At 49.7% G+C, this 27,662-nt stretch overlaps 1 protein-coding gene across 1 annotated transcript; it reads right to left on the bottom strand.

The window, feature by feature from the left end:
• Positions 1-335: 335 nt before the first annotated feature.
• On the bottom strand, positions 336-27,662 carry MALL (mal, T cell differentiation protein like). The gene is made up of 4 exons (XM_082851728.1): positions 27,314-27,662; positions 5,431-5,598; positions 3,047-3,169; positions 336-1,094 (listed from the first exon to the last, which is right to left on the bottom strand). The coding sequence occupies exons 1-4, from the start codon at positions 27,614-27,616 to the stop codon at positions 1,032-1,034; spliced, it is 657 nt and encodes a 218-aa protein (XP_082707854.1). The 5' UTR covers positions 27,617-27,662; the 3' UTR covers positions 336-1,031.

Raw genomic sequence — 27,662 nt, 5'->3', positions numbered from 1 at the left:
TGGGTGGTTCCAGGCCCCTCCCAGCTGGACCACTCAGGGATGCATGGGAAACAGTAGGAACCCTGGGATGGGTCCTTTCCGGCCTCATCGATGTCCCACGTGTGACAGGAGCCCAGAGGAGAATCCTGGCATGTAACGTCCTGCCGGCTTCCTTGTTGGTCTTTTCTGAGGGACAGGGTGACTCCCAGTCCTTAGGGGGCGGGGTCCGGAGGCCTGACCCAGGCGTCCTGCAGCCCTGCAGTTCTCTGAGCAGAGCGGCCTGACTTACAGTTACAGAGAAGCGGGTTACACCCTTCCCTCCCTGACCCCTCCTCCCCTCCCCCAGGTCTTGCTGTGTAAAAATTTTCTAGAACCAATCGCTTATTTCCCCCACAAATCTACCCTCAAAGCTGATTTTACACAGATTTCCCTTGGCTCCCAAAGCTGGGGAGGAAAGGGGAGGGCATGTGAATGGGGGTCGGGCAGCGTGGGAGGGGGCATTGGGTTTGGACCACTGCTGAGAAGCAGAGACAGGACCACGGGACAGGAACAAGGTCTATGGGTCTTCAGATCTGAAAGCGTTGACAGCACCATTTCGATTTTAAGAAAATTATGAAGGTTCCCATAGACCTGCTGTGGGGAATCTCGTTGCTGAGGCAGCATCCCCAAACAGGCCTGATGATGGTAGACCTGGAATTTTCAGTAGTGAGGGCTTACAGATGTTAGTTTTCTAGAAGAGCGAGGTTCATTGTCAGATAATTCCAAGAGACAGTTACTTTCCCAGGCAAAACAAAACAAAACGAAACAAAACAAAACAACAAAGCCCTCCTCCCAGCTTTTTCATATTCATCACAATGAATTAAAATGTCCGAACAGATCTGCCCAGCATGCGATTTCATCACTCGTTCTGAAAAGATGGTCTGTTGATCCAGTGATGTCATCGTTGAGCTTCTGTTTATCACGCAGATGGCACATGTTGAAAACCTCTTTGGGGAGCTGATACTCCAGGCTTTAAAAGAGCATTTCCCATGGCGGCCCAGCTCCCTGCTTCTTCAGTGGTAATAGATGCTGAAGGCGTGGAGGATGTAGAGCAGGGAGGTGATGAAGGCAAATAACTGGAAGAGTCCAGGGAGTTACTTCCTTAGGGATGCCCGCTCCCAACCCACAGAGGCCCTTAGCTGCTGGGAGGTCCTTGTTCTGACCCTGCCTCATCCCCTCCCTGCCCCAGCCCTGCCTGGCTTAAGGGCGGCAACCACTGGCCAGCCTCTCCATCCTCCTTGAAACACTCCATCCCCATGTTCCACTGTGACTGTGCAGCGTCCCTCTCATCTGCAGACGTGTGCTCCTCTACCTGGCCATAAAGTGGGTCCATCTCCATCCCTGCCCTGGACACTGTCCCCCTCTTCTCTCTCTCTCTCTGTCTCTCTCTCTTGCTCTCTGGTTCTGGGCACTCTCCCCCCACCCACCTTCAGCCACTGTCTGTGCTCTGATGACAAGTTTCACTCACTGGTCCAGAAATCATATCTGCGCACCCACCTCTCAGCCCCTCAGAGCCTCAGAGGCCCCACGACCTCTCTGTGGTCCAAACTGAACTCCTGGGATTTCCTCACAAGCTCAATCGGCCCCAGGACCCTCATCTCATCCAGCTACCCAAGCCACAAACCTGTGATCCCTCCCACCCCTCCCTCCCCAGGGGTCCCTCCCCAACCCGCCACGTCCAAAGCCATCCCCAGAGTCGCCCAACTGCACTGCCTGAAGATGTCCTGGCCCAGCAGACGACTCCAGCCTCACTTCAACCCCCGTCCAATCACACTCTGTTCCATTCATTCATTCATCCAACAAATATCTTGCAAGCACCTGTTGTGCTTCAAGAGCAACTGTGGCAATAATGCTGAACAAAATTCAGAAACTCCTGTCCTCCCAGAGCTTACATTTTAGTGGCAGAAGCGGAAAATAAGCAAGATAAACCAGTAGAGTGGTATGGAAGGTGGGGCGAAGCGCGCAGGAGAAAACAAAGCAGGAAGGGGACAGGGAGGGGAACGGCCTCACCCAGAAGGAGGCCAAGGCGAGAGCGGGTCCAGGGGCAGCAAGAAGACTGATGTGGCTGGAACAGCAGAGCAAGGGCGAGCAGCCGGGCTGCGGGGGGCAGTGGTGCCGGGCCAGGAACGGGAGGAAGCGGACAGGCCGGAAAGGCAGCCGAAGTCCCCTGAGGCCTCCCTCGTGGGTCACCTCGTGGGTCACCTCATCCTTCTTACAGTGGGGTCAGCACCCTGCGCCACACCCCTTCCTCCTGCTGCCTGATCCCTGTGGGAGTCCCCGACTGACACAGGACCTTTCCGGTCACAGCGACAGGTGGGGGTGGACTGGGACCCAGCCTGGGTATTAGACCTTCCTGGGAAGGTGTAAGGAAGGTTAGGCGGCTCCAGAGGTGAAATTCCCCAGCTGTGAGCCAGCTGCCACGTGAGGGCGCCATCCCACCAAGAGAGGAAGGAGGCTGCCTCGCGGGGACTGGAAAGGCCGGGCCCTGCTGGCCTAGAGTCTCCGGTCCCAGTGGACCTAAAGTCCAGGGGTCCTGCTCGTCCCATGACTCGCCTGGACCACCTTGCCTCGGATTCCATCAGCCAATATGTTACCCTGTGCACGTCTGTCATTGAAATAAAAGGACACGGGAACTTGAGCCATGCTGAGGAATTCCGGCTCCGTTCCAGCAGCCATGGGAGTCACTGAGGAATTTTCAATAAGAGATGTGTATTTTGGAAAATTTACGTTTTGGAAAAGCATATTCTGAGGGTAGCGTAGTGGGTGTAAGGGGGCAAGAAAACCAAAGACGAGAGATGACACCTGAACTTGGGCTTGGTACCCTGCGAGCTTGGGCACACCTGATTGCGTGCGCATGTGTGTGCGTGCACACACAGACACAGACACACACACACACACACCCCTCCTTCTATCCTGCAAGGCTCCTTCTGCCTGAGGGCTCAGGAACATCTGTTCTGCGGGAGACAGAATTAAGCCTCATGCATTTCCCTCCATGGTGGCAGCTGTCACGTTCTTGTCCAGCACTCACCGAGGCTGCAGTGTTTATGTAGTAGTTTTTCAGGTTCTCGGCCTCAGACACGATCGTGGCATGTACTTGTAAGACGGCGGCACTCATGTACAGGATGCCAGTGGTCCCGTGGTACAGGCTGTCCTGGAAAGAGGGAGCAGAGGCCGTGGCCACAGTCACGCGGACACGCGAGCGGGTAACTCTTTCCTCTTTGACTACGTAGCTGGGAAAGGGGGCAAAAGAGACTAGCTTGCTCCCGAAACTCCTGCTTTTTTCTTTTGCAGTGTTTCTAATGAAATTTCTATGTGGTGAACAACAGTGGATTAATATACTGCAATAATAATACCAGTATGGACATCCATTTATTGAGTGCTTCTTCCCAGCCAAGCTCTAGGCTAAGCCTTTTCCCCATTTATCTCATTTAACGTTGTCAACTATGAGGTCGGTACCATTTATCGTTCGTGCCATTCTGAGGAAAGAGGAGTTCAAGGTTAAAGTCAGTGAATAAAAGCTGAGCCAGGATTTGAGCCCAGGCCACGTTAACACCAAGCCTGTGCTCCTAACCATTAGTGTTATGAAGACCTGCCGTGTGCTGGGCGCTGTCCTAACAATATACACATGTGTCATTTCATCTTCACAGCTAATTTCATAAGGCTGCTACTATTAACATCTCCACTTTACAGATGAGAAAACTGAGGCTTAGCTGACACATGGCAGAGTCAGGCTAATCTGACTCTAGATTTCAATTTTTGAACCTCTATGCTAAACTCTCAGCAGAGTTTTCAATACCACTAGGATGTCATAGTTATCAATTCTGGGAGAAATGTCATAATAGGTAAATCGGCATTTTGCAGCCCCTAAAGAATATTCATCAGTAGATGAAAGAAGGCATTAAGAAAAAGTTGATGGGGTATGGTTGTCACAGAGGGACCACCAGTCACTGTGTGTGATGTGACTTGAAGCCACTTATGAAGCGTTCTTGCCAGAAAGGTTTAACCCATCTTCAGTTTAGCCTTTAGATGCTAACTTCCAGCTTACAGAAAATTCAGGGACTAGACGAGCAAATCAAATCACACCAGGAAGAAGCAAACAAACCCAAAATGTGGGACCTTCTACAGGACACCTGACCACCCAGTTTCTTCAGCAAGTCCCCGTCAGGGAGAATCATTCTAGATTAAAGGTACCCAAGAACCATCACTACCAAGTGCGAGTGGGCATGGTGAGGACCCCGATTCAAACAGGCTAACTCCAAAAAGATGTTTCAGTTACAACGGGGGAAACCTGAATGTGACCTGCGTCTTTGATGATACCGAGGAATTATTGTTAACTTTATGTAAGTGTGATAATATAAGAAAATTTGTGTATTTTTTGGAGGTATACTGACGTGTCTGGAATGGAATGACATGATGTTTGGGGTTTGCTTTAAAATTCTTCAGGGGGAAAAATAAAGGCTAGGTGAAGCAAGTGTGATAAAATCTTGAAAATTCTGGAATCTGGGTTATGGTTACGTGAGGGCCCATAAAATAACCCTCCCTACTTTTTGTATATGTTTTGACTTGTTCAATCTAGAAAAAATTTCAGTGGCTATCGAGATGATGGGATGAAAAAAATTTAACAACATAACATTAAACGAAAGACTCTACATCCAAGATTATCGGTTCAGTGCGATTTATACATTTCGCATAAAATTTGCCGGGAACATGGAAGAATGAATTGTGATAGGTGATTGTGGTAGGGTCTTGAGATTGGGGTGAGTCTTTTTCTATAGCCTTTCCTTCAATGCTGCTCCAATGATTTGACCATAAATTAAATCTAGAGGGAAAACGCTTCCAGATGCACTTGCTGCAGGAGCAGACGGGCCATGGATATTCCCTAATGAGGGAGGCAATGGGGGGAATACAGTGAAGGATGGACTCTGGCAGAGGGAAGCTTTCATTCCGACCTAATAGTAAACACCTTCAAACAAAAAGTCGGGGTTCCCTAGGGCAGGGGTCCCCAGCCCCTGTTAGGAACCGGGCCTCACAGCAGGAGGTGAGGGGCGGGGGGAGTGAGCAAAGATTCATCTGCCGCTCCAGATTGCTCCCCGCTGCTCCCCATTGGTCCCCGCCGCTCCCCATTGCTCCCCGCCGCTCCCCATTGCTCCCCATCTCTCCCATTACCGCCTGAACCATTGCTTGTATCACCGCCTGAAGCACCCGCCCACCCCCACCCTGGTCCGTGGAAAAATTGACTTCCATAAAACCGGTCCCTGGTGCCAAAAAGGTTGGGGACCGCTGCCCTAGGGGCCCAGGCCAGGAAAGGTCTCTGGTTCTCCTTCCTGCCCAGAAGGCCTGTCGTCCTCACCACACCTAGGACGTTGGCCTGGGAGGAGCCTGAGGGCCTGGGTCGCTCTCACTTGTTCTTACCAGGATTTTCCAGGACTCGAATCTTTTGTAAAATCCGAACACATAAGACAAGAGGAACATCAGGGAGATGAGGAATGAGGTGAGCGAGACGTACATCACCCATCCTTGTAGCAGTGGGCTTGCTACCTGGGTGGCGGCCACCAGGATCCAGACCCAGCACCCAAATATCTGTAAGAGAAAACCACAGAAGAAGGGGCTTTATTGGCTGGTGTGGGGCACGTTTCCCTTTGCAGGTCACCTCTCTCCTCCTCTGGCTCTGGTTAAACGCTCTTCAGGTGGAGTTAGGTGGGATTCAAGAGGGAAATGGGGAAGGAAGGCTGGCCCCTGAGTCAGAGTAAATTTTGTTAGGAAATACACCTGGTTAACACAGAAGTTTCCAATGGAAGGATTTGGCTAAAGTTGGGCTGTGGATGTGTCTTCTTGGCCCAAACAGTGTTGGCATATAGAGTTTTTGAAACATTTCTTCATAAGTTGCCAACATTTAAAACGGGATATTTCACACGAAAAATTCAGATTTCAGACATTTTCTTGAGAAATCCATAGTTCTGGCCACAGTGAACCCATTTCCCAGGCCAGAGTAGCCTGAAACCAGTTGGGACTGGCTCTTTAAAAAGGACCTGGAGTTCTCAGTGGATCACATCCCCAACCTTCCCAATCCCTATGCCATTGTGTGGCACATTCCCGGTTGCTCACTTGCACTGTGGAATACTATTCTCCTTCTGGCTCCCTTCATCCACCGACAGTACCTGCCTGGCCCTGTGGACGTTTGGTTTGGAGCCTCCTGGGTATAGTATCTGACGCCCTGGAGTCAGTTACCAGTTGGGCAATACAGTTCCATTTAAATCACCTCTCAACTCTGTCTAGCCACTTATTATCCCTTTGGCGGAAAAGCCAAAATTTTTGCTGTTGCCTTGGGCTCTGCATTTGTTTGCTTTGCGGCTGGGCTTGCAGCCATGTCGGTGAGCCCAGGGAGGAACTAAATGTCCACCAGACAGCACATTCAGTTAGAGGCCTGGAGGACAAGGGTTTACAGGCACATGAACACCAAGGAATTTTGTTCTTGGTTTGTCTCCTCTCCTTCCTGACCCTCCTTAGAATGTCCTGGCGAGTCTCCTGGGTTCCCCCTTGTTACATCTGTGCTTTTAAGCACCACACGGGCTGGCGATCCCAGGAACCCAGTGCAGGGCATTTGTCTCTCTCTGCAGCCTTCAGCCCTGCATGCCCGCTTGGTGTCTCTACTTGGACATCTCTCTGCACTTGTATGACCCCTGAGAGCAAGTGCCTTATTACAATTTGCACCCTAGGCACCCCACTTTCCTCACCCCACTCCTGGCCCTCCCCCTCAAGCTTTTCAAGTCTAACAGGTACAAAATCTGAACTCATTGCCATTCCCCAATTCCTTCAAAACCCTCATCAGCACCTCCTGAGAATGATCCTTCTGAGGAAGAGAGTTATGGGATTGGGAACGAGTGTACAGTGGCCTCCAAAGATAATGATAATGTTCTATTTCTTTCACTTCATAGAAGGTACATAGGAGTATATCTTTTATTAAGTAATACAGTAATTCTGAAAAAGAAGAATTCGTTGGACTATGAGACCACTGGAGATTCAGAGTGATGGGAAACAGGGAGCCAAGGATGTCTCTTGGGTTTGTGGTTTGGAGGATTCACACTACTAGATTTAAAAAAATTTTTTCTCTAAAGTTACAGCAGTCAAAATAGTTGTCAGTGCAGGTGACTCACATTTCTGTCCATCTCAGGAGAAAGCTCATCCCCTTCCCTAGTTCTATTGCCTTTCCACACAAATTTTATTTAAAATTTTTTTTACTTAAAACAATTTTTTTATTTTACTTTTTGGCTGTGTTGGGTCTTCTTTGCTGATCACGGGCTTTCTCTAGTTGTGGCGAGTGGGGGCTACTCTTCGTTGCGGTGCGTGGGCTTCTCTTTGCCGTGGCTTCTCTTGTTGCGGAACATGAGCTCTAGGTATGCGGGCTTCATTAGTTGTGGCACGCGGGCTCAGTGGTTGTGGCTTGCGGGCTTAGTTGCTCCACGGCAAGTGGGATCTTCCTGGACCAGGGTTAGAAGCTGTGTCCCCTGCATTGGCAGGTGGATTCTTAACCACTGCACCACCAGGGAAGTCACTCACATAAATTTTAGAATCAGGTTGTCAATATCTACAATATGTATCTGATGGGATTTCGATTGTGTTAAATCTATAGATCAATTTGGGGAGACTTGAAATCTTTACTATGATGAGTCTTCCAGTCCATGAACATGGTATGCCTCTCCAATGATTAAGATGTTCTTTGACTTCTTTTATCAACGTTTTGTAGTTTTTAGCATACAGATACTGTACACATTTTCTTATAGTTACACGTAAGTATTTTATTTTGGGGGAGCTATTGTAAATAGTGTTGTTTTTTAAAATTTCCATTTCCCAGTTTTTCCTTGCTATCAGATAGAAATATGATTGACTTTTTATTTGTCAATATTGTATCCTGCAACTTGCTAAACTCACGTATTACTTTAAGGAGGGTTTTGGTTTTTGAGGGGGAGGATGTTATTTGGTAGGTTCCTTGGGATTTTCTATGTGTCTCATTAGATTTTAATCTTTATGATTACTAATAATATTGATTCTATTTTCATATGTTTCATGTATTTCTTCTTCTGTGAAATTTTTTATTGTTGTTTTTTAATTGGTTACATATTTCTTACAGGTGTCTTTTTTTTAATTGATTCATAGGAATTCTTCCTAATAGTGTGGATCTCATTAACTATTATAAATATGGCAGATATATTCTGCCAGCATATGTCTCTCACATTTTTTTCTGTTTTGTTATACTTGTTCATTTGTTTTATTTTTTAGATTCCACATATAAATGAAATCATACAGTATTTGTCTTTCTCTGCCTTATTTCACTAAGAATAATACCCTCCAGGTCCACCCATGTTGTCACAGATGACAATATTTTATTCCTTTTCATGGCTGAGTAATATTCCATTGTGTGTATATACCACATCTTCTTTATCCATTCATCTGTTGATGGACATTCAGGTTGCTTCCATATCTTGGCTGCTATAAATAGCACTGCTATGAATACTGAGGTGCATATATCTTCTTGATTAGTGTTTTTGCTTTCTTTGGATAAACACCCAGGAGTGGAATTGCTGGATCATATAGTAGTTCTATTTTTAATTATTTGAAGAACCTCCATATTGTTTTCCATAGTGGCTGCACCAATTTATGTCTCACATTTTATGATGTCTTTTGGTGAACTGAGTTCTTGATTTTAAAGGAATTGAATATGTTAATCTTTTCTTTTATAGACTGTGATTTTTCAGTCAAGGTTAAGATCACCTTAAGAAATGAAGATATTCTTGCATCTCAGATATTCTTCTGGGATCACTTTCTTTCTTCCTGCAATACAACTGTTAGTAGTTTCTTTAGGAAAGGTCAGATGGCAGCAGTCAGTTTGTCAGAAAACTGTCCTTATTTCCCCCCTGACAATTATTTCCTTAGAAGGTATTTTCCCACGGTGTTCTATATCTTTCCATAGTATTCCATTTTGCTCCAGCTTCATTGCTGCTGTGGAATCTGTCTTAGGTATATGGATGCTTTTAGAGTCTTCTTGCTGTCTCTGGTGTTCTGCAGTTTGTGCAATAATGGTACAGGGCGTTGAGGTGTTGCGTATCTTTTCATTAATTTTGCTTGGTATTTATTTTATATTCAATATCTGATGATTCCATTGTCTTTGTCTTGGTAGCCTGATTCTCTAGTTTGTGGCTTCTGTTAACTTTCATTCCTGTTCACTTTTTCCCTCCCATGTTTATTGAAGTTTGATTGTGATCACAACTGTGGGTGTAGCTCAGTTCTGAATGATGCTCTTGGAGACTTTCTGGATAAACAACTCCACTTACTTTTGTCCAGCTCGGCTGAAAGATATGCAGCTTTCAGGTCCTGCTTTTCTGGGACTAGAGTTCTCATCTTACAAATAAACAGTAAGGTTCCCACTGCCATTGTCCTGGAGAGGAAAAGTACGTTTGAATTTATGGAGAATTCTCAGGTTCTTCTGAAGAGAAAGGCACCAGGAGGAGAAGCCAGAATAGACCAGAGAGTTGACAACAAGTCACAGCTTCCTAGGCTCTTGTAGGGCTGGGCAACACCCCCGGAAGCCTGGCCCCCTCTGAAAGCACCAGCTCTGGGAGCACATCTCCCCAGACCTCAACAAACAATCTCCAAGTGAATTTTGGAAGTCCTAGGCTGGGCCTGGGACTGCCAGTGAGTGAGCCAGGGCTGCCCTGTCCTGAGGAGGGAGCGATGCAGGATGAGAGCCGCTGTCCCCAGGCTCTTGCCTGTTGATCCCAGTGACGGGGGCGCTGATGCTTCAGGGAGGTGCCAGGGCTTGGCTGATGGGTACCTGCCAAGCACCTTCCCCACCAAGCCATGGGAAGTGCATAAAGATGCTGGCCCACCGCCGGTACCCGAACAATGCTGGTTATTAGTGGGAATAGCATTCGGGAGTTAGTGACTGCACCAGAACCTGTAAAATTTTAGTCTCACTTGAGACCTCCGAGGACAGAGAACGGTCTGTGCCATTCACCGCTGTATTCCTAGTTCCCAGCACAGGGCCTGGAACAAAGTAGGTGGGAAGGGTATCAAAGAGCATTCTTTCAACTGACTCAGTGATAAGCCCACCACCGCCTCACATTCACTAGGGGCTTTACAGTTTATAAAATGCACTCACTCAGACGGCCTCATTTCTGTACAGCAATTCTCACTCCCTTGGGCTTTTCTAAGACCAGACAGCTGCCACTTGACACCTGCCGCCACTTACTGGCAGCTCACCTGTGCCAGGCCCGGGGGAGCGGGCGAGTGTGCCTCGGCCCCAGCCGGCCTGTCAGTGCTGGCAAAGGGGTCCCCGCCCAGCTCCTGCCATCAGAGGCCACCCTGGGCAGACACTGCTGCATGCACGCAGTCTACATGTCCCCACTTCATTCTCACCACGGTCTGTGAGGTGCTGCTGCCCTGCAGGGGACTGAGGTCTGAGGCCACGCAGGGCACAGGGTAGGGCGCCTGTGCTGTCTTGCCTCACAACCAGATTTCACACCCTAAAGGTAGGGCCTCTGAGCATTTGGGAATCTACTCAAATTGCACGGGAATCTTCTTGGCGTAAAGGTTGCATAATCCATAATCAACGTTACAAAGAGGAAGGTGATTTACTTTTTATTTCCACACCCTCTACCTTCTGAACAGTTGAAGGGACCAGGGCCAAGGACAAACTCCAGGTGAACTGAAACCCGGTGGAGTTTGTTATCCTGTTTCTGTCTCAAGCAGCCTGGGTTGGATTCGTTACAAGGAAGGCAATTTCGAGTATTTGTCTTGACTTTTTTTTTTTAATTTATATTTAGCTTTCCAAATTTTCTTTGGCAACCTAAACTGCTGTCTCCTTTTAATCCTCATTTTATATTTCTCAAGAGCAGGAGATATTTTTAGATGTCTGGGGCTGGCCTTCAACTCGGAAGAATATTTTATTAGAGGCAGACATTTTGAGCAAGTGTATTTCAAATACAATTCTGGGAATTTCTTAAGCCTCTTCCTTAAGAACAAACAGATCTATGCATTTTTTTTTTTTTTTTTTTGCGGTACGCGGGCCTCTCACTGTTGTGGCCTCTCCCGTTGCGGAGCACAGGCTCCGGACGCGCAGGCGCAGCGGCCATGGCTCACGGGCCCAGCCGCTCCGCGGCACGTGGGATCCTCCCGGACCGCGTCCCCTGCATGGGCAGGCGGACTCCCAACCACTGTGCCACCAGGGAAGCCCCATCTATGCATTTTCTAAAGGCTAAACCTAAACTGGAAAGGATCACTTAAGGGAGGACAGAGCTTAACAAGAAGTTTATTAATTACTCATTCTTCTCTAGAACATGGAGAATAGCTCCCTCACGTTTAGAGGGCTGGTTAAAGAACTAGAGGATGAGAACTGGGGTGGCAGCACCCAGATGGGAGCGACGGCTGATTCCAGGTCTAGGGTGAGAAGTTGGGCATGACGCCTCATCACGGCAGACAGCAAAGGCTTCTGGGGTTAGGTCAGAAGGATTCAGAAGGCTCCTGCTGGCCAAAGATGGGACAATTTGACCTCTAAATAAATATAATAACTACTATGGGATTGGACTATATCAACCAAGTCGCAAGTCATGAGTTGAAAATGATACTCTTTAAAAAGCCCTACTTTGGTCACTTTTGGAGGATGCTTGTTATTTTGGAAGGCAGCTATGGTCACCACTATACCGCCAATAATTATTATTTTGAAAAATGCTTAACAAAGGAAAAGAATTAAGCCAAAAATATGGCATAAGGGTAAGGAGCTTCTAAAATACCTGGATTCCTGAGTCTTAACCCTCAGAGCAGCACCCTGAGTCTTGCTACTCCTGGAACCATCTGGGGACTTTGAGGAAGCCCCAAGGTCTGGATCCTGCCCCAGAGATTCTGATGGAACTAGTGAGGGAGGCTGCATTGTTAAAAGGTCCCCAGGTGATGCAGCCAGGACTGAGAACCCCCAAAGCCCCTCTCTTTGCTTCCAGGCTCATCCACTTCAGTTCACGAGACGGGAAGCATCAATGTTCCCGGATTCGAATCCTACCTCTGCCTATTGGGCAAGTTATTTAACTCATCCATGTGTCCATGTCCTGGTCCATCAAACAGAGGAGGTGGGGATGGCTTCTCTCTCCTGGTTTCTGTGCAAATTAGATGAGTTTCTCTGGGACAGGGTGAGTGTTGAGTAACCATTTGTGGCCATGTTATTAGCTATAATGAGATTGGAGGGAATCTTCCCTGAGAAAGACCCAGAAGTGGGAAACTCCAAGGCCAGCCTGCCTGAGGGATGGGAAGTTCACTTCTGTCAGAGCTGGAAGACTCATCAGGGGGGTGAGTGAGAACATTTAGCGGGCACAGACCCTTTTACGGAGTTGATGAAAGCTTTGGTCACCTAGAAAAATGTACCGATGTGTGTGCACGATTTTTGTCTACAAATCCTGGGACTCACAGACCCTCAAAGCCCACCTGCAGCCCTCAGGTTGAAGTCAATTGCCAATGCCATCGCCAGGTTAAATAACGGTGCTGTCAGCCAATCTACTATTTTGACAATATTGATCAAGACATTAAATGCACATATGGTTCGACCCAGTAATTTCACTTTTTGGAATTTGTCCTATAAATAATGCACATGCACAAAATGATGAATGTATAAGGTTGTTTATTAAAGCCTTGCTGCAGAAATAGAGACACAGATGTAGATAACAAACGTATGGACACCAAGGGGGGGAAAGTGATGTCGGGGGTGGTGGTGGTGGGATGAATTGGGAGATTGGGATTGGCATATGTATACACTAATATGTGTAAAATAGATAACTAATAAAAACCTGCTGTATAAAAAATAAATAAGATAAAATTTAAAAATTCAACCCCCCTCCCCCCAAAAAAGCCTCGCTGGCTACAGAAAGATAAAGAAACATCCCAAATGTTCATTCAGACGGGGCTAGTGAAAACGATTATGTCTGCACAATGGAACACTCAGCAGCCTTCAAAAAGAATGAAAACTCTGTATACCAAAATGAAACAAACTCTAAGAACTGTACAAGGCAGAGACCAGCGTGCCCAGTGTGCTATGATTTATATAGAAAAAGAAGAAAATGTATGTGTGTGCGCTTGTGTATTATGTGTATTTGTTTGTAGGTGCACAGAACGTTTCTGGAATGAGACTCCATAAACCAATCAGTGCCCTGGCCTCCTGGGAGGAAAATTTCTTGGCTCAGGGACAGGGTTGGAAAGGTTTAAACTAATCCAAATCACCAACATATACACTGAAAAAGAAAGAAGAAAGACGCTGTGCTGGATGATGGATGCTTGTTTCAAAAGTCAAAAGATTTTGTAGCAACATGGATGGACCTAGAGATTGTCACACTGAGTGAAGTAAGTCAGAGAAAGACAAATATCATATGATACCGCTTATATGTGGAATCTAAAAAAATGGTACAAATGAACTTATTTACAAAACAGAAACAGAGTCACAGATGTAGAAAACAAACTTATGGTTAGCAGGGGTGAAAGGGAGGAGAGGGATAAACTGGGAGATTGGGAGTGACATATACACACTATTATATATAAAATAGATAACTAATAAGGACAGCACAGGGAACTCTACTCAATACTCAGTAATGACCTATATGGGAAAAGAATCTAAAAAAATTTTAAAAAAGAGTGTATATAGGTATATGTATAACTGATTCACTTTGCTGTACACCTGAAACTAACACAATATTGTAAATCAACTATACTCCAATAAAAATTTTAAAAAAAAGATTGTGAATAGGAGAGACAAAAAGAGAATTGCCTTTCCTTTGGGGAGAATTGCCTTTTCTTTGATCTGTACACCTGGACAGAGCAGCAGAGAGCTGAGGGGCCTCCGAAGGGCCCATGCAGGGGCTGGGCTGCCACAGGGCAGCGAACTTCACACCCTGAGAGCTTCTGAAGACAGAGCTGCCCTAGGGATGACCCCATGTGAAGGGGGTAGGAGGAGCCGGAAGACACCTGGCTCAGGTCTGTACCTGGGCTCCTGGCTGCACCTGGCAGGTGTGGTCCAGGTGGGGCAGACCAGGTGCTGAGACCCGGGAGGAGATGCTGGCGATACTACAGGTGATACTACAGGTGGCAGGTTTTTCTGCATAGCTGGGCGGTATTTCAGCCTGGCTGGTCCACTCACCACCAGCACTGCATTCCTTTTCTTACCACTTGCCTTAATCTTCATGAAGCGTTCACGGCCCCTCCTTCCCTTTCCTGGTACTCGGGTGAACGCAGACTGTACCACGAAGCCTCAGAAACTGCAGGCTGGGAGGAAAAGGCCTGACTCAAGACGGGGAGGCCCAGGAGGTCAGCAGTGCCAAGTGCACTGGGGGCTCCCACCCACTCTGATGGCCCGGGAGGAACGGGCTCCGTGAAGGACAAGTTCTGGCCTTGTCCACGGTGGGAACCAGAACTCCCTGAGGGCTCCCTCTGATGCTGAGGTGTCTCGAGATGAAGAAAATGATTGTCCCTCACCTTCAGGTGTCCATGGCCCACGTTGTGTGAGTCCAGGGTCTTTTGGCCATTGCTTACCCCCCTCCCCTTTAAAAACACTGTGGTAAAATACACTGAACAAAATTTACCATTTAAACCATTTTTAAGTGTACAGTTCAGTGGCATTAAGTGCATTCATGTCACTGTGTAACCATCTCCACCGTCCATCCATCTCCAGAATACTTTTCATCCGGCAAAGCTGACACCCTGCACCCATTCAACAGTAACTTACTACTTCACCCCTCCCCCAGCCCCTGGCAACCGTCCTTCTTTTGTCCCTATAAATGTGTCTCCTCTAAGTACCTCATATGTGTGGAATCACGGAGTATTTGTTCTTTTGTGTCTGACTTATTTCACTCAGCGTATCGTCCTCAAGGTTCATCCCTGTTGTCAGAATTTCCTTCCTTTTTAAGGCTGAATAATATTCCATTATACCATGTACCTATTTTGTTATCCATTCATCCATCGATGGACACGTGGGCTGCTTCCATCTTCTGGTTCTTGTGAGTAGTGCTACTGTGAACATGAACGTACAACTACCTGTTTGACGCACCTCCTTTAAACGGGAAAAATAAGAGGAGATGCATCCAGGGGCTGCACTTTGGACCCCATCGGGCAGTTCTGGTGCAAATGCCCGAGAGACACAGCTCCTTTGAACAGAGCACCCCCTGTTTGTGCCACTGTGGCCAGAACATGAGTCCCTCGGGAGTTTGGTACCATCCACTCAAAATGCCTTAACTCCAGGGCGATTTTAATGGCTTAAACGGCATGCCAGGAATTAGATCTGTTATTATGTTTCAACCCTAATATTTTAAATTGATTGTAAAAATAATGTTAACAGCAAAGGAATTTTTTAGTACGTTTCTTCCCAGGCCTAGTGCTGGTGTATATATATTCTTTATAAAGTTGTAAATCATAGTGAACACACATTTTGTATCCAACTTTTCATATTTTTCTATTTTGCTACGTGGCTCAATAATACAGTCGATTCCTGTCGTTCAAGGTAGTTCTGTAAAGTTGCCCTCAGCACTGGCAGGTTTAGTTGTGAATCGTGAAGCATTGCTCCTGGGAAAATACAGAGCTAGGTTCCTGTGAGATTGTGGTCACAATATTTTCATCAACTGATCAACACATAACTTTGTTTTATGTGTGTTTCTGTTTAAAGACACCTTATTTTATTTATTTATTTTTTTTTTTGCGGTATGCTGGCCTCCCACCGCTGTGGCCTCTCCCGTTGCGGAGCACAGGCTCCGGATGCGCAGGCTCAGCGGCCATGGCTCACGGGCCCAGCCGCTCCGCGGCACGTGGGATCTTCCCGGACCGGGGCACGAACCCGCGTCCCCTGCATCGGCAGGCGGACTCCCAACCACCGCGCCACCAGGGAAGCCCCAAGACACCTTATTTTAATATATACTGTTGATCCATTAACATTGAGCTCTCAGCCAACAGCTCTATAACTATAAGCTTATCTAACACGTATTTTCTACATTAAGGCAAATCACTGCCTTGTCAAACTTAGGAACACTGGAAATAAGTTCAGCAGAGGACTTGGGGCTATTTTAAATAGCAAAATCACCAACCAAAAGCACAAAAATATGCATGACATGGCACTAAACAGACCTGGGAAAGGACCTTGTTTACAGCATGAGCTGTAAGAAGGCAGCTATCAACCTCAGGTTTACCGTGTGTGTCTCAAATTTGTGACTTAAATGTTTTTCCACTCCGCACATGTCCTCAAATGACAGTGACAACACTGCAAGTATTGATTTGGGGGTTACACATACATTTTAGTAAGTGAATTTGCAAATGCAGAATCCATGAGTAATGAGGCCTGACTATACTTTCAATGCCACCATTACATTCCATCAAGTTGATAAAACTTCATTTACTCAATGAGGCCCCAGGGCAAGGAGGTTGGATGTTTCTAGCTTTTCCCTGTTATAGATGATGACACAGTAAATAACACTGCAGAGATAGTTGTCTTTTTAAAATTCTTTCTGTGGAGTAAATTGCCCAGCTGGGCATACTGGTGGGTGGCGTGGGGAGAGAGGGGATGCAGTGGGTGACTTTCCAACATGCGTTAGGTTCAACGCATCCCTTGGCTGGGACACATACGTGACTGCCCTGGCCAGTGAGATGCAAGCCTTCTGGGGACTCCTGGGAAGGGCTACTTCCTACCTCAGTGATGAGACAGTTCCACTCTTACTCTGGCCATGGCTGTGTCTGGTATTAGGCCTGGAGTGATGATGAAAAAGAGGAGAGAGAGAAGGAAAGATGGATGCCACAAGTGCACTGCCAAAGAACCAGCCCAGGCAGAGCCTGCCTAACTTCGGGCTTCCCGGGACGTGAGATTGTCTACTTCCCTTCTGCTGGAGCCGGTCTGAGCCAGCGACAGCTCTTGTCATAGCCCTGCTGAGGACGTGGGATGCGAGTCTGCACACACCACCCCTCACCCCCTCACTGGCTCCCCGTGACCCCCAGGCCACACTCGGCCACCACCCAGCAGGCTCTGCCTGTGCCAGTCTCCCTGAGGCCCCTGCAGTGACCCCAGCATCGGGCCTTCCAAATGCGGGCTGAGATCTGTTAGTGGGTGTTGAGGTCCATCTAGTCACCACCAGCATTAAGAGGTTAAGTAGACTAGCAGCAACGTGGATGGACCTAGAGATTATCATACTAAGTGAAGGAAGTCAGACAGAGAAAGACAAATACCATATGATATCACTTATATGTGGAATCTAAAAAATGATACAAATGAACTTACTACAAAACAGAAGCCGACTCACAGACATAGAAAGCAAACCTATGGTTACTAAAGGGGAAAAGGGGGGAGGGATAAATTAGGAGTTTGGGATTAACAGATACAACCTACTATATGTAAAACAGATAAACAACAAGGACCTATTGTCTAGCACAGGAAACTATATTCAATACTTGTAATGACCTACAATGGAAAAGAATCTGAAAAAATATATACACGTATAACTGAATCACTTCGTTGTATACCCGAGACTAACACAACGTTGTAAATCAACTATACTTCAATAAAAAGTAGCTTGTTTTGAAAAAAAAGTTAAGTAGACTAGAAGAAAAAATACAGTGCATTGTCCATAGAAAGGGAAATACTGTTTCCTGAATCTTTTGTTTCAGTTACACACACATGCACACATACACACACACGAAGTTGCCATGAAAATACATTTCTTCAGTGCATCACGGTCAGCTGTGGAAACCCCAGGTCTAGCCTGCCTCTGTCCCTCTCCACAGTCCCTCCCTGCACTGTGCCAGCGGGCGGACACTCAAAGCCCCGGCAGCTGCTGCAGCCGGAGCCCCATCCTGCGTCCTGGGGGGCCGTGCTGAGGCCTGTGTGGGAAGCGTGAGCCATTGAGAGGGAGGGAGAGGGGACGGCGGGTTGTCAGACACGCGGGGGAGTTCTGGAACGTCCCCTATCTGCGGTGACGGCACTTAGCATAAAGGCACGGCGGCCTCCACAGCTCGGGGGGTGGGGCCCAGCCTCTTCCAGGCCGCACCCCGCCCCTCCGTGGGGTCAGGCACCCCTCGGCAGTCCTCCCCTGGCTGCAGGCCTCCCTGCAGGCAGCGCAGGGCCCCCAGTGCCCACGTGGGTCCTCTTTAGCACCCACGAGGCCACTCCCATCTCCACATCTGGGGCCCCCAGCCTGTGAGGATCTCTGGGCTGGCAGGTCACCTCCTCTGACCCGGGAGGAAACCGGTTCTGAGAGGCGGAGCGACTTCCCCGTGGGGGCGTGGCCGGCCCGGGCTGCCATCCCGGACCCCCAGGCCACCCAGGCCACTGGCATTGCGTGGAAGCGCTACGCTCCATAATTCAATCCAGGACCCTTCCATACACCAGCCGCTCCGTCCTGACTCCCCGAGTGAGAATTTTCTCTCTGTGGCTTTAAGGTGAGCAGGAAGTTGCTGGCCCAGGACCCTTGGCCTCCACGTGAGGACCCCTGTTTTATTAGGTCCACCCCAGGAACAATGGTGCGGGCCAGCGCTCCGCCCCCGGCAGAAGAAGTCATATCCGCACCCCTGGTACCCACAAGGGCTCGCAAGGCTGGGCTGGCCGCGCGCCAGGAAATCAGCCCCTGCCCTGGGGCGTGAGCCTGGGAGCGGCAGGACGCCGCTGGGAGGGGCTGGTGAGTCAGCGGCCAGGCCTCCTCTGCCTTCCTCCCCCCGCCCCCCCATCGGCTTCCTCCCCCCGACATCGGCTTCCTCCCCCAGGACCGCGCCCGCCCATTCAGACACCCACCCCCACTGGACCCGCTTCTCATGGACTCAGCAGTCCAGGTTTACGATGTAACATAAACTAAGATAAAAAAAACCTTCTTATTCCTCTAAAGTCTAAAGGGCTTAAAAAAACAAACAAAAACCTAAGCATTTTAGGGGCAAATTTGTTTCCTTTTTAAAAAAAATTTGAGCACCTTAGAAAAGAAAGTACAGAAAAAATATAAAGAAGCAGGATAAATACATCCCGCTCCCCCCAGTGGTCCCCATTTCCCAGGCCTCCCCCCCCCCCCCCCCCCCCCCCCGGTCTCTCCCTCCTTGGCTCCCACTATGTTTATTAACCTTGGCTCCCTTCACATGTCCCCAGGAAATCCCCAGATGAGCCCTGGAACTGGGCTCAGGGGAGGGCCCCACCTTCTCCTTCCCTCAGGAACCGCAGACATCCTGTGACTCGTGGCCATGTTCCTGCCCTTCACCAGGCACCGAGGACCCACTCACTCTAGTTCCAGTTGACTTGCTCAGCTTGCCCTTCCCCTGCTTGTCTAAGACCAGACCCTCGAGGGCAGGGACCAGACCAATTGTCACCTCCTCCAGGAAGCCTCTCCTGACTACTCCTCCCCAGTCCCTGAGCTCCTGGATGCAGGACTCTGACCTGTGGTCTTTGCGTCCCCGATGTGGGGCACGGAGCCTGGCATGAAGCAGGTGTGCAGCACGTGCTATTGATCCACTCAAGAGGCAGGTGGCAGCTTGCCGGACTCTCCCCTCTTGGCAGTGCAGTCTCATCTTCCTGGGCCTGATTCCCACACAGGTGGCAGTACCTGACGCCTTCTGGGCCAGCCACTGGCCCAGCCACGGACTGGCATTTCTGCCAGGAGCCGGGACCACATGGGGACAAACACCCATCTGTTTCATCCTCACGCATTTCCTACTCCATCACCTCCTGGGCCCTAGAGATTCTCTAGTTGGGAGCATCTCCCCTGGGAGAGCAGCTGGGCTTCCCTGGAAAGATTTTCCAACCCCCTTCCTCCTCCCCCGGCACGTAGGAAGGACTGGGCAAGAACGTGCTGTCGGAGAGGACGGGTGTTCAAATAAACACACACACTCCCACTCCCACCCAGCATCACGTGGGCAGAGAGAGGGGCCAGGTGTCAGGGGGTGGAAATTGAAGCAGTAAGCAGTGCAGGCGCAGAGAAGCAAAGCTCAGAGAATCCCTCCAAGGGAAGGGGCTGGGGGGCGACGTATTTGAAATAGGTCAAAGGACTCTGGAGCCCCAAACCCGTGATGTCTGGCCCCCGCTGGGTGGGGAGTCCACGGAGGCCCGGCTTTGGGGCCTACCTGGTACCTTCTGGGTCCAACCTGAGGCTGGAGGTTGGGGGCAACTGTGGAACATGGGCACCGGCCGACTCTGCTACAACAGGGCTGGGCTGAGATGGGGAAGGTCTGACCAGGTGGTGACAGCTGAGGGGCAGGCTGGCTGGCAGGTAGGGAAGGAAGCTGGCTGGGGAGAGGGGAGAGGGGTCAAGTCCAGGGAACCGGCCGTGGGGCTCCTCCACCCCGCCCTACTCTGGCCTGCTTCCCTACTCCGCCACTTGCCCGCCTGGACGATACTCTAGCAGCCTCTCCTGCCTCCCACGGGGAAAGTTCCCCAGGTGGAGAGCCCTTGGAAGGGCACTGGCAGAGGTGGAGCCTTCTTATCAGTGAGACTTCTTATCTGGGGCTCCCTGGCCCAGCGGGACTCAGCGTGCTGGGCCCCTCCCTGGTTCCCTCTGCCCGGGGGCCCTGGTTATTCCCTTCAGGGCACCTGCCGGTTAAGAAAAGTCCTCCTGGCGGCTGACCTTCCAGCAGCAGCCTTGGTGGCCTGTCTTGTCTGAACTGAGAAAGGCCACCAGCTCAGGGAAGGTTGCTTATGGTTTGGCTGAATGGTCGGGGGAAGCATAGGACCAGACGTCCAGACACAGGCAGAGGGGAGTGTGCAGATGTGGGGATGTGGGCTGTTAGTTAGTTCTGAGGGTCTCAGCTCAAGCCCGTCCTGCCGTGGTCTGCTCCGCCATGCGGCTGGGGCCCTGCAAGCCACGTTTCCCGGTTCCCTTTGAAGCTGGATTCTTGCTAAGTTCTGGCACTGGGAGAACTTGGAGGGGACTGGAAAAGGAGACTTTCCCAGGTCCTGTCACCGTCACGCCAGCAACAGTTGGCTCCAACCCCAAGGTCCCTGTGCCCCTCCTCTGGGGCAACCGCTGCCTCACTGCAGCCCCACCGCACCCCCGCCAGAGCTGGGCTTCCTCTAGCGGCTGGAGGGTGCACGGTGCTCGCTTTGTGTACTTATCACCCTCGGGTGCTTCAGCATCTCCTTGCTGCTCCTTCAGCCTTTCAACAACTACAGGAACAATTCCCTATGTCGAATGCCCTCTGTGGGCAGAACGCCCCGCGCCTTCCGTTCCCTCCTGCACTGAAAGACACCACTTATTGGTCTCCTTGGCTAGGCTCTGTCTGCCCCCATTAAGCATCAAACTCCCTGAGACGGGGCCATGTCTGTCTTCTTCCTCGTTATATTCCTGTGGTAGCCACAGGGTAGGGGCTCAATTAATATTTGTTGAGTGAATACATGGGATTTAAGTGGGGCTGACTTCTTTCCTTACAGCTTGACTTTATATATTTGTTAACTTCTCAGACCTAGGAAGTCTTAGTCTGAACAAGCAAATATCTAATCCCTAATCCAAACTCTTTAAGAATGCCAAGCCCTCCCCCCGAGGGAGCTTGTCCTGACAACTTCTCTAGCTGCAGGAGCCTTTGACAGGTGAGGCTGTGCACCCCTGCTTTTCACCGTTTCCTATCTTGCGATGCTCTTCAATGCTCATGCATCACTCCTTTAAGACAGGGTCCAGGATTTACCACATCCCTCTTATTATTACCTTTTTATTCTTGTATCCCCCTGAAAGCAAAGCATGGGGCTAGGGCAATAGTAGAATCTCAGTAAATATTTCTTGGTTTACAACTGGGATTTGCTCACAAGAGACCCACGCTTCCTAGTAAGAGGTCCAGACGACCACCAACGATAACATAGCATGGGCTCACATTTCTAGAACAGTTGTTACTGAAACCCCAGAGCGGTCTTAGGCGATCTTTGCTGCTGCTGCCCCATTGTTGAGGCTCAGAGTGGTCAAGTAACCTGCCCAGGGTCTCACAGCCATTAGGCGGCAGAGCCAGGCTTACCCCTCCCAACTGACTCTATTTTACTGAACCTGAACAGCACAGGAGGAGGGGCGGGGGGCCTCCCAGGGTAAGGGCTGGGCCTGGGGCCAGGAAGCCAAAACGGGTCCAGGCAACTGGGGAGGTTGACATCCGACTCCTGTCCACACGGCGCCTCCCGTTCTTCTCAGGATACTTGTTCTTCCCAGCTCCACACTTTAATTTACCTTCCCTTTGCCCTGTCCTCCCGCCCTGTCGCAGCTTTCCTGGGGCCTCCTTGGGCATCACTGCGTTGGGTTGGGTCTCAGTGGTGCCCTGGCCATGGAGGCTGTTGGGCCCTGGTCCTGCAGGGGCTGGGCAAGGTCAGGGGCGTGGCTGGGGACCAGGTGTGCAATGAAGGGAAAGACAGACGCCACAAAGATGAAGTAAAGCTGGGGCAAATTGAGTTTACTTTTACTGCTTCTCAGAAGTATGGAGAATTGAAAAGGGAGCAGAGGGAAACAAGAGAAAGGATTTTTCCTTTTGGAAAACTCAACTTCTAAAGAAGTGTTATGACAAAGGGGTGGTACCTGCCCTAAACCAGGCCCAAGATGAGCCCTAATTCCCTCTCTCAGCCCCACACAGTTGACTGACGGTTCTGGGACTCAGTAAGCTCTCAAACAGGCTTTTACATATAAACAGAGTAGAAAAAGAAACAGGCTGAAATGAAGGGGAAGCTGGGGATCTGGATAAGATGTAAAGGTGAGCTTCCCCAGCGGGAAGGTTCTGGAATGAGCTTCTAGGGTGGTCAGAGTATTTCCTTCTGACCACTGTGTGGGCAAATTAAAAAGCTGAAAGAATCAAACACCAGAGTGTCCACACTGACTCTCCTTTGAACTGGCTGACTCTCTAGAAACCTTCTTAGCTGTTTCTTTGTCATGAGTCAAGTATCTGATTTAAAAAGTTCACTAGTGAAAAGGTTGAAAGTTAAAAGACTTCCTTGGACTCTTATTTACAGAACTGCCCCTCAGCTGTCATCACCAGGGCCAGCTGTGTGTCCACCTTTCATCTTGTAAAAAAGCTGATGAGCCAGCTCACAGCAGGCAGGTAATGGTCACGTGATCCCTGCCCCAGGCCGGCCACCCACACGCTGTTTGCTCTGAAGAGCCCGCCGTGGGGCTGTGAGTCACCTGGTCCCCAGCCCGCGGGGCACTGGTACCAGCAGGCTCCCACACTCACTGAGGAAAGGAGGGAATAAACAATGTCTGCTCACTGAATGAAGGAGAAAATAAACGACATCTGTTCTCACCTTAAAATGCACTGATTCAAAGGCTCCTCACGCTTGGAGCTTACGTTTTGAAATTAACATTGTTTTCAGATGAGAAATCTGAATTCAACTGTAAACCAAACAAAATACAAACTTTAATGTTAAAATCTCCAAAGTCTTATCCGTTGCCGGTGGGAATGTAAAATGGCCCAGCCGCTCTGGAAAACAGTTTGTCTGTAGTGAAGCAGACACTTTATTATACAACCCAGCAATCACACTCACTCTGGCATTTCCCCAGAGACGTGAAAATTACATCCACCCAATAACCTATATGAGAAAAGAATCTAAAAAAGAATGAATAAATGTATATGCCATAACTACTGAAGCCGGCGCGCCTAGAGCCCATGCTCCACAACAAGAGAAGCCACCACAATGAGAAGCCCACGCGCCTCAACGAAGAGCAGCCCCCACTCACCGCAACCAGAGAAAGCCCGCGTGCAGCAGCAAAGACCCAACGCAGCCAAAAATAAAAATAAATTTATAGAAAAAAAAATTATAGGGATGGAATTAATAGTCTCCAGGGGTGAGAGAGTGAAGGAAGACAAGATGGGGTGACTATAAAACAGAAGGAGGAGGGGAGATCTTCATGATGATGGAACGGTTCTGTGTCTTGGTGGTAGGGGTTACGTAAATCTACACGTGTGAGAAAATGGCATGGAAGTAGAGACATAGCTTAAGAATGTCGGCTCCCTGGTGTCATATTGTAAAAGAGAGTTATTACAAAAGGTGTGACTAACAGGAAGAGGCTGGGGGAAGGGTGTGGGAGGCCTCTCGGAACTATCTTTGCAACTCCCTATCAATCTACAACTATGACAAAGGTTTGAAAATGTGCATTTTAATGTTAAAAACTCTAAAATAAAGCCACTTAGGCAAAGATCGTTAACAGCAGGCTGTGGGGAGCAGAGCTGGCAGGGAACACGCAGAGCCCCTGGTGTCTGGGCCATCCTAGTCTGTCATCATCATTGATACAAAAGAGCTGGAGCTGTTGGCAGCGGGGGGCTGGCGTGAGGCCTCAGGGGAGCCCTCTGCTCTCCCTGTGTTTTGGGGCCCTCGTTTTATAAGAAGACCCTCTCTGTCTTAGGGAACAGTGGCTGGAGGAAGCTGTGCCTGCAGTCACCCCTGGCGCACACCCTGGCCGCCCCCATCATGGGCCACATCTGAATCCAGGTTATGGATTTTGCTTTCTCTGCCCCTGTTTGCTGGCCTGAGCTCCCAGTTTGAGAATCTACTCTCTGGACTCACGGCCTTAGAAAAGCATACGCCTGTCCCTGATGCCTTAGGCCCCCCAGACTGAGAGTCTGGGACCCCCCAAGGCCTGGGGCTCTGTGGTCAGCCCCATGGGTGGCAGCAGGCAGCATACCCAGGCGGCCGGGGACAGAGGGGCTTCTGCTAGGCTTATCTAGTACTCTTCTCTCCAGCCCAGCACATCTCCTGCTCATGGGGATCAGAATCAACCACCAGGGAGTTCCCCTGTGGTCCAGTGGTTAAGACTCCGCGCTTCCACTTAAGGGGGCGCAGGTTCGATCCCTGGTTGGGGAAATAAGATACCTCAGGCCGCGCGACGCGGTTAAAAATAATAATACTAATTAACCACCAACTGGACATTCTCCCGTCCTCTCCCGTTTACCTTCCCATCCGCACCCCAGATATGATGCACACTTGGTCCTATACTCCATGCTAGGAACGCTCATTTAAGGAGAAAGCAGGTGCAGAAGAGCATGTACTGAATAAACCCATTAAATATATACTCATATGTGCATAAATATGAATACATGCATATACATGATTATAATTCTTTCTGTATTTTCTAAGTGTTCAGCAATGAACAAGGGTTACTTACGAATTAAAACCGAAGTTGTAATGAGGAAACATCAGACAAGGCCAAATGGAAGGACATTGTACAAAATAACTGATCAGTATTTTCAAAAGTCTCAAGACAAAGATGGAGGGAATCGGCCCAGATCAAAGTAGATGAAGGAGTTACGGCCACCAAATGACATGCAGAATTCTGAACTGGATCCTGGACCAGGAAAAGGACATTTGTGGGGAATTCAGCGCAATCTGAACGAGGTTCGTTCGAACAGTGGATAGCATGGTATCAATGTTAACTCCCTGATTTTGACAGTTGTACTATGTAAGATGTGGCCCTTAAGGGAAGCTGAGTAGAGAGTATATGGGAACACTGTTCTACTGTTACTAGCGTTGCTATAAATCTAAAATGATTTCAAAAGAAAAGGAAATGAACGATATGGAACCAGTGACATCATCCCACCCCCTGAGATACTCAAGGCCCCAGAGCCCAGCATAACAAAGAACTTTTCTTCCCCACCGGGAATTCCGCTGCAGGAGCCCAGCGTCCTGGGGCTGCGGGCACCAGATGGCCCTTCTCACGACTGCCGGGTACTTTCCTGACTCCTGAAGCCCCATCCCTCCAGCCTCCTGCCTGCCAGCCTCTCCTGGGGTCCAGGCCTTTCCCTCTCCTGCCCCCAGCCTAGAAATCCAGCCTGTTCTTTGAGGTCCAACTGCAAAGTCGCCTCCTCAGTGACAGGCCCGGACCCCTCTCCGAGGTGACAAGGTCGGATGGCCTCTCCTTGCTGGTGTCACAGCGCAGGACCTTCGCCCCCTCAAGCACCGTCTGACTGTAGCGAGGAAGTGCTTGCGGGCCTCTGTCCAGCAGACAGGGAACCTGGGAGGGCATGGGTCCTGTCGCCAGTGGCTGGTGTGACTGACACAGAGCATGTGCTCCATAAAAAGGGGAGGAGTCGACCCCGACCCTGGCCATTCTTGTGGCTGTTCCCAGGCGAGGGGCACACCTGGTCCAGAGAACTCACAGGAGCGCTGAGATGCCATCAGTCTGGCGGGATGCCCTGACTTGTATCCCCCTAGGGGCCAGGCCTGGCAGAAACCTGCTTCTTGGGTGGGGTTTCAGCTGGAGCCACCCAAACGTGGGGCCCACCCTGGCTGGCTTCCCTTTCTTTCTTTCTTTCTTTCTTTTTTTTAAGGCAGTGTCACAGGGCCTGCAGGATCTTAGCTCCCCAACCAGGGATCGAACCCGAGCCCCCTGCAGTGGAAGCGCGGAGTCCTAACCACTGGACCACCAGGGAATTCCCAGGCTTAGCTTTCATGTTGCCATCAATGGGCTCCCTTTAGCCAGTTTGCCAAAAGATCACTTAATCAGGCCAGCCTTCCAGGCAGATGACAGGGTGACAGGGCCGTCAGTTCCAACTGGAAGTTAGAACCACTTTCTGTCTTTTTTTCCCTGCCCGGGGCCAGCACTGCCAAACTCAGAGTTGGTAAGAAAATATCACCCACCAACTAGATATTTCAGAAGGTGCTCGAAAACCAAAAGAAACTTCTCTGCCCTAAATTGTTCACCAGACTTGTGATCCCCGTCAGTGAAAAGGACATGGTGACAGCCGGCTCGGAGTGGACTCGAATTCTGTTGAACACTCTGGACCCAGCAAGGATTGGGGCCCTGTTTCAGCTGCAGGGACCCGGAGAGGAAAGGAGTGACAGGTCATTGAGAGCACCCAGGGCATCTCACACGACTGTTCTATGGCAGATCTTATCATAAGCAACTTGCCACACAACTCCAAGTTCAAGGTTAGCTGACGTGACAATTAAGAAAATCTTGCAAGAGCTGCTCTCAGAAGGAAAGACAGAGTGCCCCCGTTGTGAACTTTAGAAAAGCACAAACAACAAGTAGTTGGAGAAAAGAAACCACATAATAAAAGTCCGTTCCCAACATCTTCCTGAGGACCCAGGATACTTTAGCAGTTCGCCCACACCTCCGATCACCAGGTCGCCTGCCCAGTTACCCCAGTGGGTTTCATTTGGGGAGCAGGTGACCCACCCATGCTGCAGAAGCCCAGAGGTGCTCAGGGAAGGATTAGGGGACACCCAGCCTGGAGCCCCATGGGGGAGACTGGAGGCCACGGCAGCTCTGGCCTTGGAGCCCCTTCCCCAGGGAGCTGCTTCCAGCTCCAGGCCGGCATCTCCCAGCCCCCACTTTATGCAGGTGGCCCCCACGGCCCCACTCACCAGCTCGGGCAAGAAGAAGGCGTAGGGGACGGTGAGGAACAGCGCGATCCTCGAGGGTACTTCGGGCTGGGTGTAGCTGGTGGGAGGTGGGTCGCGGGAGGCCATGCTCTCACCCACTGCCTGGCGCCCTGGCTCCACAGCCCGTGCCCGCAGCCCTTCAAATATCACCTCCTGCCCGACACACCCATCAGAGGACGTTGCCTGGAAGGAAAAAAAAAAAAAAAAAAAAAAACCGTTCCAGCCCAGCAGGTCCTTCCACTGGCTCCAGCCAAGAGAATCCTCAGTGAAATGCGGTTTGTGCATCAGACAGGCTTTCGCCTGGGCTGGGGCAGAGTCGCTAAGGAAGGAG

Source organism: Leucopleurus acutus, assembly GCF_964270905.1.
Source record: "Leucopleurus acutus genome assembly, chromosome: 12".
NCBI lineage: Eukaryota > Metazoa > Chordata > Mammalia > Artiodactyla > Delphinidae > Leucopleurus > Leucopleurus acutus.
This window is presented reverse-complemented; position numbering and strand designations above follow the sequence as displayed.

Excerpts from the sequence above, each read along its gene's own strand:
- MALL (XM_082851728.1), bottom strand. The coding sequence starts at position 27,616 with ATGCACAAACCGCATTTCACTGAGGATTCTCTTGGCTGGAGCCAGTGG. Across the intron at positions 5,599-27,313 it reads CCTTCTTCTTGCCCGAGCTG|ATATTTGGGTGCTGGGTCTG; the intron begins GTGAGTGGGGCC and ends TTTCTCTTACAG. Across the intron at positions 3,170-5,430 it reads TCGAGTCCTGGAAAATCCTG|GACAGCCTGTACCACGGGAC; the intron begins GTAAGAACAAGT and ends CCCTCTTTCCAG.